At 36.0% G+C, this 12,716-nt stretch overlaps 1 protein-coding gene across 4 annotated transcripts; it reads left to right on the top strand.

The window, feature by feature from the left end:
- The first annotated feature begins 1,625 nt into the window (after window positions 1-1,625).
- Window positions 1,626-12,432, top strand: LOC117404475 (obscurin-like). 4 transcript variants are annotated; one of them, XM_059031958.1, is made up of 8 exons: window positions 1,626-1,850; window positions 1,932-1,967; window positions 3,707-4,018; window positions 4,568-4,672; window positions 5,374-5,478; window positions 6,140-6,193; window positions 8,078-8,194; window positions 11,423-12,432. In XM_059031958.1, the coding sequence occupies exons 1-8, from the start codon at window positions 1,820-1,822 to the stop codon at window positions 11,437-11,439; spliced, it is 777 nt and encodes a 258-aa protein (XP_058887941.1). In that variant the 5' UTR covers window positions 1,626-1,819; the 3' UTR covers window positions 11,440-12,432. The 4 variants fall into 4 exon arrangements, with proteins under 4 accessions (XP_058887941.1, XP_058887939.1, XP_058887940.1 ...); XM_059031956.1 differs by having other exon boundaries at window positions 5,170-5,478; XM_059031957.1 differs by having other exon boundaries at window positions 4,364-4,672.
- The last annotated feature ends 284 nt before the right edge of the window (window positions 12,433-12,716 follow it).

Here is a 12,716-nt window from a genome sequence, read left to right as displayed (position 1 = left end):
TGTGCCTTTTTATTTAGTGTCCTCTCATTTTATGTGTGGTTCTTGTGTGTCAGGGCTTTGAGCTTATCATACCAAATTAAATAGCCTGTGTGCTGAGATACTGATTTTAGTATTAATTCAATGGTTTTAGAGAATAATTTAGTATCTTATTCATTACTGCATATAAAAGAGGTTGGCGTAGTCGCTAACCTGCCATAGTGTTGTGTGTCCCTGTCTAAGGAGGCAGTCCACACACATACACTACCAGAACTGTTAAAAACAGTTTAATACAACCAGGCAATCTGGTCTTAAAGGAATTGTTCTTGATTTGTGTGGCAGAGCAAGAGCTCTGTAAATAGTGCAGGTGTGGAAAAAGTATTCAAACGTGTTACTTGAGTAAAAGTAATGTTACTTGGAAAAAATGTAATTAAGTAAGTCAAAGTACCCTTCTAGAAAACTATTTGAGTAAAAGTACAAAAGTATCATATCTTAAAAGTACTCAAGTATCAGAAGAACAAGTAGCAGCCCTTAAATTCTACCCATAGAAATCTGCCTGAAAAAAAAGAATGATTTATTCATGGAATACCAAGGTAAACGCTTAGCAACAAAAACTAGGAAAAAATCAGGATAAAACTATTAGAAAAACGTAATCTTTTAATTGTGTTTAACGTATCCATATTCTAATAGCATTTGAGCCCTCAGGAGCCTTCTCTCCTTCGGCTCGGGCATGTAACTGCATGAAGCGGGCATTACCACACGATTAAGCCCGCTCCTTCGGGCTCAAATGCTTAATTTAATCTCAAATCTGGAATTTAAATTTTAGTCACAACCATTATCCATAAATAAACACAATTCATGAAAAGATTCTAGGAACAAATGTTAAAAATGTGAAATACTGTTTTGAAACTGCTTGTAGATTCTTGTTACTCTTCTAAAGTTAAACTACTAATGCATCCTCTGCAGCTAAATGTTGTGTTTGTTGATTGGTTATTTTAAAAATCAAAATGGTCTCTGGTTGGGCATCAACATACTATGTCATCATAAAAGCAAGCAGACACTGCGCATGCGGCTCTGCTTTACCCAATCAGAATCCTGGCAAGCGCAAGAGTCAGTGTCCTGAAAGAATGAGTAACGAGATACTTCTGGGAAATGTAGTGCATTAAAAAGTACAATATATTCTAAACAAAACTACTTGAGTAAAAGTACAAGTATCCCAAAAATAAACTACTTAAGTAAAGTACAGATCCCAAAAACAAATACTTAAGTAGTTTAACAAAGTAATTCTACTTCGTTGCTTTCCACTGAAATAGTATGAGTGTGTGTGTTTTGGTTGGCAGGGACATGTGAGAATGTGGCTGCTCCCAAATAATTGGTGATAATTGGGAGCAGCCACATCCTATAAAAAGAGAGCCCAGAGCTCCATTAGGGAGACGACCAGGGAGTTGGGAACAGAGAAGTTTGCTGTTACAGGAAGAGAGACAAATGTTCCTGTATTTTTATTTTAAAACCCAGCATGATAGTGACAGGGGGAGGGGTTTTCTGTATCTATTTTGGCTCAGTGAGCTCTGTTTTTGTTTATGATTTGTTTTAAGAAAAATAAACTTGCAGTTCTTAAGTCCTGAGTTTCTTTTCTGCATCCTGACCACCATCGACATCCAGCCTCTCTACCACAATCTGTTTCCTTGATTGTATCAGAAATACATGTGGAACAGAAACAGTTCAGTATTATTTCCGCATATCTATTTAGGGAACTGTTGTAATTCCATTACTGTGATATTTCATTCTGTTACAAACAGATGACATTCATACTGTAAGTAAAGTTATTGGACAGCTTTCAAAAATGATTTGGGATATTAATTTAATAATGCTGTGTAAGTATCATTTTTTCATAACTTTTTTAAATGTTTGCACATACTCTTATCTTATTTTTTAAATAATTGATTGTTTTTTAGTTTTTGCAGTTGGAGACGTTCTGCTGGTTTCGACAGGTATGTGTGTCTCTGACGTTGATGTAATAAGATATAATAATTTAATACTTGATTACAATATAAATGAATAACGGGAATTGAATGTGAAGTCTCTTAGTAGTGTTTATTTCTAATTTTCTAACATTAACAGGTGCCTTTAAGAAAATGTTCAAACGATAATTTGGAACAAAAACTTTGTGATTTTCACCCAAATAACATAACGTACATTTACCATCTACACCTTTTAATATTTTGTTTCTGCAGTGAAGATGAAACTGTCGTGAAACAAAGTCAAGAAGACAAACGCTTGGGCTAGTATCTTCATTTCACAATGATAAAGATGCCAGTCATTACTTCAGGCAAAATTCAAACAACTGACTGGGTTTTATGCAATAAACACGTGTAAACTATTCACCAGAGGCAATTAATCCTGTAAAGAGCAGATGGGATGTGGCGCAAATGCAACCCAACAACATAAAACTATTCACATTTAACAGATCTTTATTAGATAAGCATTGTTTGAGTGCTGAGCTTTAAAAATGAAAAAAAAAGTAAATACTTTTTTTTTTAAACACGTGCTTTCAAAATAATTGCCTTTTAAACTTAACATGTACAAAATATAGTGAATACCTAAACAAACCATTGCTTGTCTTTGTGATTTTGAGGTCTTGGGGTGGTGACATTCCAAACTGCCTGTCTCTCTTGCAGGTCAGCAGGAGCTGTGTCACAGGGGCAGCCTTTATGAAAGATAATTCTTTATTGCAAAAAAACATATTTATTGCAATAAAATACTGCACTGTATCGGGTAATCAGGATACTGTAAAGAATGCAGTTCTCAAATGCATTTATTACACACACATAGATGCACAGTTTCATGTTTGTATCATTATAAAATTGGAAATCGACTACATAGGGCTAGAAAAATAAAAAGTTGGACTACATCAGTAATTTTGCCATACACCTTTCTACATCTCTCCCAGCTGCCTGGCACCACAAGCAATCTATTCTGCCAGCAAGCAGCAGCTGTGTGGTTGTGGTATGTGAAACCCAAGGCCAATGTGTACAAAAGTAGCACAAAAATGTACAGAAAGGTAATCAATTACCGTTTATTCACGTATAAGGTGATCCCGGGGGCTTGAAGGGCTTTGAGATGTTCATTTTAAACATGCTGGGGGGTGTTTGCACCCTGTTGAGTTTTGAAATGTTCATTTTAAGTATGCTGGGGTGTGTTTGCACCCTGTTGGGTTGTGAGATGTTCATTTTAAACATGCTGGGGTGTGTTTGCACCCTGCTGTCGCTGATGCAGGGCTGATCCAGGGGTGTCCTGGGAGAACTTTATCTCCTACAATTTCAGATTCAAGTTATTTTTGCTTAATATTACCATGAAAAACACCAACTGGGTAGATGATCATGGAACATATAAAATGTGTGTCCTTAAAGTGAAAAGGTCAATCTGCATATCGGCATTACCTTGCCTTGGGTCCTAGTGCTTAAATAAATTAAAAAGGGACCTGTCTCTATCAATCCTTCCCTTTACATGCACACTTGTAATATTCCTAATGGATGAACTGTACCAAATGTAAACTCAGAAAGGTAAAGCAATATGTATTATTATGGATATTAACCACATCATATAAATACTAGTGTTATGCTAAAATTCTAATTTGTAGTTAATCACACAATAATACAATGTTCATGTTCTATTTGCTAAACTGCTTGTTGTCTCTCATCTCTTATTTTTACATTTTTTAAACAAATAGATCAACTCCGTACAGCGATACTTCAAATTACGAAAACATCTGTAGTGGAAGGGGAGACCGTTGAGTTCAGATGTATGATATCAGCTGTGCATAGAGAACAACCAAACAAGGAGAGGAATTGGTTTCATTTATATAAAAACAGAGAGAAGGTCAGCTCACTGCCAGAGCCCGGAGGAATAGCAGCTGTCACATTTGTAAAAGAAGACATCAGGAAGAATGGCACTGGAAACTATACCTGCATGTATGGAAATCAGAATCCAGGAGATGTGAAAAACATCAGTCATGGTCCTCCGATTTACCTGAATGTACAAGGTAAGGAAAGGGGCTAACATTAACAAACATCGGACTGACTGTATATTAAGGTGTTACTGGAAGAAACATATTTTAATACGGGCGTCTTACTTTGATCTGGTAACTATAATATTTCTTGAAATCTGTTTTTGTTATGTCTGCTTGTTAAGTTTATCTATAGCTTGTGACAACATTGGCTTGGTTTACATGCAAAAATAAAAATAAGTCTCACCATTTTGCCACGCTACTTCGGTAGTACCTTTCGGCAATTTAGGTTTACATGTAGTTTTCTTTTAGGGAGAGCTGTATTGTTGTTGTATATTTTAAGAAGTATTATAAGGTATATTAATTAAACTGTATTTTCAGAGTCACAGTATTCACTCATGCTTCAGCTAGACCAACAGAGTGCAATGGAAGGAATGGATGTATCATTTAAATGTATGATACCAGTTGAACTCAGAGATGCAATACAGAAAGATGGGTTTTTCCATCTATATAAAAATGGAATCTATGTCGATTCACATCCCGTTCCCAAAGGCTTACCAGCTGTCACGTTTTCCATTAAAAAAGTGAATAGGAGTGATACTGGAAACTACACCTGTGTGTATGGAAAAGAGACGATTGTAAACTCAGCAAACAACAAACGCAGTCGCCCAGTCTACCTTGATGTGACAGGTAAGTCCTGAGCTTTTCACTTTGTGTCATGCTGGGGTCAATTGATCCAAACAGTGGAGGATCTAAATAGACGAAAAGCAACATCTAAACAGTGTTACAGTCTCTTTAAAGTATTTCTGTCTTCAGGGCTAAGATTAACAAACATCTGACTGTCTATTAAGGTGTAACTATTTTTTTAAAGAAATTAAATGAGTTTAATATAAAAACTGGAAGAAACATATTTTAATACGGGCATCTTACTTTAATCTGGTATAAGGGGATTATTTCTTGAAATCTATTTTTGTTATGTCTGCTTGTTAAGTTTATCTATAGCTTGTGACAACATTGGCTTGGTTTACATGCAAAAATAAAAATAAGTCTCACCATTTTGCCACGCTACTTTGGTAGAACCTTTTGGTAATTTGGGTTTACATGTAGTTTTCTTTTAGGGAGAGCTGTATTATTATTGTATATTTTAAGAAGTATTATAAGGTATATTAATTAAACTGTATTTTCAGAGTCACAGTATTCAGTCATGCTTCAGCTAGACAAACAGAGTGCAATGGAAGGAACGGACATATCGTTTAAATGCATGATACCAAATGAACGCAGAGATGCAACAGGAAAAGAGGACTTTTTCCTTCTATATAAAAATGGAATCTATGTCGATTCACATCCCGTTCCCAAAAGCTTACCAGCTGTCACGTTTTCCATTAAAAAAGTGAATAGGAATGATACTGGAAACTACACCTGTGTGTATGGAAAAGAGACGATTGCAAACTCAGCAAACAACAAACGCAGTCGCCCAGTCTACCTTGATGTGACAGGTAAGTCCTGAGCTTTTCACTTTGTGTCATTTAAAAAATATATTTATTTTATTTCTTAGCAGACACCCTTATCCAGAGCGACTTACAATTGTTACAAGAATCACATTATTTTTACATACAATTACCCATTTATACAGTTGGGTTTTTAATGGCGCAATCTAGGTAAAGTACCTTGCTCAAGGGTACAGCAGCAGTGTCTTCCACCGGGGATTGAACCCACAACCCTCCGTTCAAGAGTCCAAAGCCATAACCACTGCTCCACACTGCTGCCATGCTGGGGTCAATTGATCCAAACAGTAGACATCTAAACTGAGAGTCTCTAGAGTATGTCTGTCTTCGGGGCTATGACATGTAAACCTGTGTAATTGTACTGAAACTGTGGTTCAAAAGGAAATTGACCTCTAAACTTGCATGACAACAGTTGGAGATATTTCTCTTGATTGGAAATGCAGCCACTATTCTAATGACTGAAAAAGCGGTGGATTCAAACATTACCACTTTTTAACAATAAAAATACAGTGCAACAAAGTCCGCAAAGAATCAGGTTTTTAATTTCAAGAAGACGATATTTAGATCTGACACTATTTACATCATTAAATTTGTCCCTGTTGTCTGCAAATGTTGCTACTTCTGCTAAATGACATTGTTTATTTACCCACAGAATGCTTGACAAGTCCAACCACATCCACCAAGACCCAACAAAACAATTCAACAGGCACGTGTGATTCTGTTTGTTTTTCATAATTTTACTAAACTAAATAAAATAATTTTTTTAAAACTAGACCAATTTTATTTTTTATAACCATACTGTAGTCTAAAATATAGACTGTACTGCTGAAACTGCTATATCTGTTCAGAACAACTTTCCCAGTGGCTATTGAATGGTACGTAATTTCAGCTGGATATTATTATTATTATTATTATTATTATTATTATTATTATTATTATTATTATTATTATTATTATTACATACAATATTTGTGTATAGTCCACTAAGATACAGTAAACTAAAATGTGCATGTAAAGAAAATGACAACCCCAAATTTGTGTTCAAGAGTATGGCAGTTGCAAAAAACTGTAAGCATCCTTTAGATGTTTTATACAGGTGTAACAGAGTGGATAGTTAGAATAGTTAGGCTGGGGGAATGTTGCGTCAATTACAGCATACTAAATTTAGTCCACTTGGTGTGTCTAACTAGTGGATTAACCAGGTTTAGTCCACTTGATTGGACTAAAGTTAGTACACCTAATCCCGATTACAGCGTACAAAAAGTTAATCATCACAGGTAGATCATCTGCTAAATTAGACTGATTGAAGATCCTGATTGCAGTGTACTAAATCAGATTCATGATGATCCTGTTCAAGTGGATTAACTTAGTACTGTGAAGGATAAGACTAACTTAGTACGCTTGCTCGTCCTAAACTTAAATGACGAGTACATCTGAAAACTTTATTCTGTACATTTCTTATGTCCGTCACGTTCGGGCAGTCAGGTCCATGAGAATAAAGTTTCACACAATGTATATAGGCCCTACATTTGAAGCTTTTTAATCATGTACCTTTGATACCATTTTTATTTTAATGCAATATAATTTCAGTTAATATGCTTTAACTATAAACAACTAATGGTCCATTATAACACAATTCAACTTTCCTGTGCCTATGCAGCCGTGTCGGCAATTAAAAGCAAGTATGATCTGCCAGTTTGAAATGTGCACGAAAGACATGACATTTATTTTTACTTAAATATGTTTGATGTAATACAAATGTGTCTCTTTTTGTACAGGCATCCCTATATATCTATCTGACACTGAATTCCACAGATTGGATTAGTAAAGAAGGGTTTATACAGATCTGGACAAATGTTTTGCATCAAAGAAACTACTAAAAAGTCTACCCCAAGCCATATTAGTAGTACAGAGTTTCATGTTAGATTTTAAAATGTCACATTTTTTAATTTTCAGTCAGTTTTTTGTTACGTATAAGGAAAGCAGTATGTAATTTTAATATATTAATGTAAGATTATTTAGCAGGTTTTATTCAACTTTATGAAGTAAAATGTGTTAATTCTATGGGGTGATGCAAAACTTCTGGCCATAGCTGTAGGTTACTCCTCATTATCGGCCTAAATTGTATTTATCAGTTAAACTAATTACCGGGATCATCTCTTTCATAATTTTCTATTTTTTCCACATCAAAAATGAGGCCCTGTTTATTTATATACCAGCAGTACAAACACATGCTTAACGGGTACTCAGAAAGGAATGTAGTGCCTTCACTAATAGAGTAAGGGCCACAAACAACAGGTTTAAATATTTGATTTCCACTATTTACATCATTAAATCAAATTTATGTTGGTCTGAATTATTACAAATATTGTAAAGCTGACCACCTTTTTAACCTAACTATGAAGATTTAATAAACACTATTGTACACATTATACTATGAGATTAAATTGTCACCCCTGCTCTTCATATGTTAACATGTAGATGAGCCGCTCAGGGGGGTCAGGTTCGGCTCACAGAAATACTTCTTATCCCTGTGTTGTGTCTCCACACAGCCGGTGCAACCACTGATTCTGTCTCTCCCACAATTCAGAGTCATACGGGCTGGGGAATGACATCAGAATCTTCCTATCCCTGGGGATCCTTCTTGTGCTCTCAGGTATTGTGGGGGAAGACTTCTATAGCAGACAAAGGAAGCACCACAGGGAAGGTAAGGAAGCTTCCCTTATGGATTAATAATCTTCTTATTGACCAGGAGCCATTCATATATACGCATATATATGCATAGCAAGAAGTCATATTGGATACCTAGTGAGGAAAAGGTTCACATGTGGGGCATGTTGTCCGTGTCCTCCTTTGTAAAAAATTGTGAAAAGTAAACATTTAATATATTTGCTATTTTTTTTTTCTTTGTCTATGATTTTGCCATTTGTGCCTCTTAGACATTTAATCTCTTCTTTGAATGTTCTCTTGCTGTTATAATATTGGAAAAATATTTTGGAATTGGTTTTAGCCCCCTTAGCAACATTGATTTCTATCTCTCTCTTGGCCTTTCTAACTTCCTTTTTGACTTGTGTTTGCAGTTCCAAGTACTCTTTCTGTGTACTTTATTTTTGGTCCCTTTTAAACGATCTTTAAAGTGCCTTTTTTTGCTGATTTTTTTTAAAAATTGATCTATTAAACCATTTTGGCCATTTTGTTTTAGATTTAGATTTGTCTACTTTTAGGATGTAATTGTTTTGTGCCTCTAGTACTACATTTTTTTTAAAAAAACAGCCATCCTTTTTTTGTGGATGTTTTCTCTATTTTACTCCAATCTACTTATGTTAGTCTCTGTTTCATACCTTCATAATTTGAGTTGTTGCCTTTGTTTTGATGTGGTCTCCCCTCTCTTTTTTATTTTCTCCCCCCTTCCTTTCTAGTTTAAATGCTTCTGGACCTCCTCAAGGAATTGGTTCCCTTTTTGTTTAAGTGCAGTCTGTCCCGCCTGTATAGATAGTCCTTGTTGTAGAATGTGCTCCAATGTTCAAGAAAGATGAAGCCTTCCTGTGTGCACCACGATTTCAGCCATGCATTTTGATTTTGTATTTCCAGCTGTCCATATGGTCCTTTGCAAGGTGCCGGCAGTATCCCAGAAAATAACACACTTTTGGTCTTGTCTTAATTTCCTTCCTAGCTCTCTGAAATTGTTTTGCAGGGATCTTGGCCTGTTTCTTCCAATGTTGTTTGTATTGATGTGGACGACTACTACCGGGTCGTATCCTGTTCATTCTAGGAGCCTGTCCACGTTCACAGTGATGTGCGTGACAGAGGCTCCTGGAAGGCAGCACACTGTTGTAGTAAGGGGGTCCAAACTGCGAACTGAAATTGCTGTGTTTCTCAATATGGAGTCCCCAACAATCATGACCTCCCTGCTTTTTGCTGCCTGGACAGCACTGTTTATAGGGTCCTGGATGTTGTGTCTTTCGTACTCTTGATGTTGGTTTTGATCATCTAAATTTTGAAATTTGTTGGATGTTTTGATTTCTGGTGGATATTCTAGAAGCCATATACAGACGTGCTCAAATTTGTTGGTACCCCACCACAAAAAACGAAGAATGCACAATTTTCTCTGAAATAACTTGAAATTGACAAAAGTAATTGGCATCCACCATTGTTTATTCCATATTTAATAGAAATCAGACTTTGCTTTTGATTTTTTATTCAACATAATATTGTAAATAATAAAACAAATGAAAATGGCATGGACAAAAATGATGGGACCCTTAACCTAATATTTTGTTGCACAACCTTTAGAGGCAATCACTGCAATCAAACGTTTTCTGTAGCTCTCAGTGAGACTTCTGCACCTGTTAACAGGTAGTTTGGCCCACTCTTCCTGAGCAAACTGCTCCAGCTGTCTCAGGTTTGATGGGTGCCTTCTCCAGACTGCAAGTTTCAGCTCTTTCCATAGATGTTTGATAGGATTCAGATCAGGACTCATAGAAGGCCACTTCAGAATAGTCCAATGTTTTGTTCTTATCCATTCTTGGGTGCTTTTAGCTGTGTGTTTTGGGTCATTATCCTGTTGGAGGACCCATGACCTGCGACTGAGACAGAGCTTTCTGACACTGGGCAGTACGTTTCGCTCCAGAATGCCTTGAAAGTCTTGAGATTTCATTGTGCCCTGCACAGATTCAAGGCACCCTGTGCCAGGAGCAGCAAAGCAGCCCCAAAACATAACCGAGCCTCGTCCATGTTTCACTGTAGGTATGGTGTTCTTTTCTTTGAAAGCTTCATTTTTTCGTCTGAGAACATAGAGCTGATGTGACTTGCCAAAAAGCTCCAGTTTTGACTCATCTGTCCAAAGGACATTCTCCCAGAAGGATTGTGGCTTGTCAATATGCATTTTAGCAAATTCCAGTCTGACTTTTTTATGTTTTTCTTTCAAAAGTGGAGTCCTCATGGGTCTTCTTCCATGGAGCCCACTTTCGCTCAAAAAGCAAAGGATGGTGCTATCAGAAACTGACGTACCTTCACCTTGGAGTTCAGCTTGTATCTCTTTGGCAGTTATCCTTGGTTCTTTTTCTACCATTCGCACTATCCTTCTGTTCACTCTGGAGTCGATTTTCCTCTTGCGGCCGCGCCCAGGGAGGTTTGCTACAGTTCCATGGACCTTAAACTTCTTAATAATATTTGCAACTGTTGTCACAGGAACATCAAGCTGCTTGGAGATGGTCTTGTAGCCTTTACCTTTACCATGCTTGTCTATTATTTTCTTTCTGATCTCCTCAGACAACTCTCTCCTTTGCTTTCTCTGGTCCATGTTCAGTGTGGTGCACACAATGATACCAAACAGCACAGTGACTACTTTTCTTCATTTAAATAGGCTGAATGACTGATTACAAGATTGGAGACATGTGTGATACTAATTAAAGAAACTAATTAGTTTGAAATATCACTATAATCCAATTATTTATTATCTTTTCTAAGGGGTACCAACAAATGTGTCCAGGCCATTTTAGAATATCTTTGTAGAATAAGCAATAATTCATCTCTTTTCACAGCTTCTTTGCTTTATTCTATGACATACCAAAGGCATGCAAGTATACATGATAAAATAGCTTTTTATTTCATCACTTTTCAGGAGGAATGAAGCATTATTTCAGTGAGCTGTAAGGGTACCAACAAATTTGAGCACGTCTGTATTAAACTGTATTTTTAAAGATATCGCAATACATAGTGAACCTCTATTAATGGGCATTTCAGTACAAAGTCCACGAGGAATCAAGGCATTTTTAACGTCCTGATCTGTACTCATTGACTCAGCCTTCAGTATGAAGTCCACTATTACAGATTAGCAACACATCTGCAGCCCCAATCAGATCAAAACTATGTTAAATGAATGAAGATGGCTCTAAGGGCTATTTTTACTTAATAAAATGCTGCTCTCTTACAGACACCAATGGACAATAAACAGGCCTATCTTTCAAAGCTGTCCTTTGATCTGCAGTGCAGGTGGAACACATCTTGTAATACGACACAAACAACTCACAAGTTACAAAGAAATATCCTGCGAGGAAAAGGAGAGATCTGCAAAGAGCACCATGCTGTGCAAGCAAAGTAAAAGTGTTGCTATCTTGTGTTATCTGCTAACATGTGCAAGCTTATTGTAAGACAAGTTCCTGAATTCAACAATGCTGATTGTATAAAGTGTTACTGAACACCCTGAAGTGTTTCAAGATACGCAATACTTTGCTTTTGCTGTATCTATTTTCCATACATTCTTCAATGTAGGCATGTTTTTTTCACACCTCATATATTTATATGAATAGATAACATATTTCTCAGGCGTGTTCGTCAGGAGGAGAGAAGTTCTCTTAAAAACATCATAGTGTATCCAGATCATGCTCCCGCTTGCAACAAAGCTGCTGCTCTGAATGAGTGCTTGTTGTGGAAATTAGCATGGTTGTAAGAAGGAGCATGAACTCGATATTCTACAGGCTGATTCATAATTCACACAGCATTGTCAGATCATTGAGAAAACTGGAGGGTACGTGGAGGATGATCTGCAAAGGAGCAATGTCTGTGACTGAGACTGTTTGGCAATCAGGGAGTTATTCAATAATGTCAACATTGAAGGACAACTGATAACAATGTAAAACAACAATGCTGTGCAAATGTTTCACCCTGTATGTTAAAACACACATGATCTTTTCTGGCTAATGATGCAGATTAATGTATTTTCAGCTGATTATGAAGTGTGAATCAAAAATATTAAAACAATCAGAAATGTGTTTAAAACTATACTGACAACAAGGGATACATCATAGATAAAGTAATGTGTTGTAAACAATGTAGGGTGTTCTGTAACACACAACAATATTGTTCTTTTAAATGTGTTGTGTATTAAACCGTAGTGTTACTTGAATTAAAACCAAAACATACCTTATGTGTTCAAATTGGTAAGCAGTTTGTTTTCCATGGGTTATAATTTATTTGTGTTGTGTTTTTATTAAATAAAATAAATGGATTTGGTCATTCTCTGCTTTACAGGTACCAAAAAAATGAAGCCAAATAGCTGTCCAAAGTACCACACAAACAGATGCTTAAGAAAACAACTTTTAATCAATTTTGAATTCCAATATTCCAGGAAAAGTAAAACAACAAATTCATATGTTGTAAATATATATATATATATATATATATATATATATATATATATATATATATATATATATATATATATATAT

Source organism: Acipenser ruthenus, chromosome 10, assembly GCF_902713425.1.
Source record: "Acipenser ruthenus chromosome 10, fAciRut3.2 maternal haplotype, whole genome shotgun sequence".
Taxonomy (NCBI): Eukaryota; Metazoa; Chordata; class Actinopteri; order Acipenseriformes; family Acipenseridae; genus Acipenser; species Acipenser ruthenus.
The sequence above is the reverse complement of the archived record's forward strand: the minus strand, read 5'-3'. Positions and strand labels throughout refer to the sequence as shown.

Bases quoted from the DNA above. Each gene is read 5' to 3' on its own strand.
- LOC117404475 (XM_034924285.2), top strand. From the start codon at position 1,820: ATGATTTGGGATATTAATTTAATAATGCTGT. The intron at 4,673-5,169 runs GTAAGTCCTGAG...CTGTATTTTCAG, and splicing joins AGTCTACCTTGATGTGACAG to AGTCACAGTATTCAGTCATG. The intron at 5,479-6,139 runs GTAAGTCCTGAG...ATTTACCCACAG, and splicing joins AGTCTACCTTGATGTGACAG to AATGCTTGACAAGTCCAACC.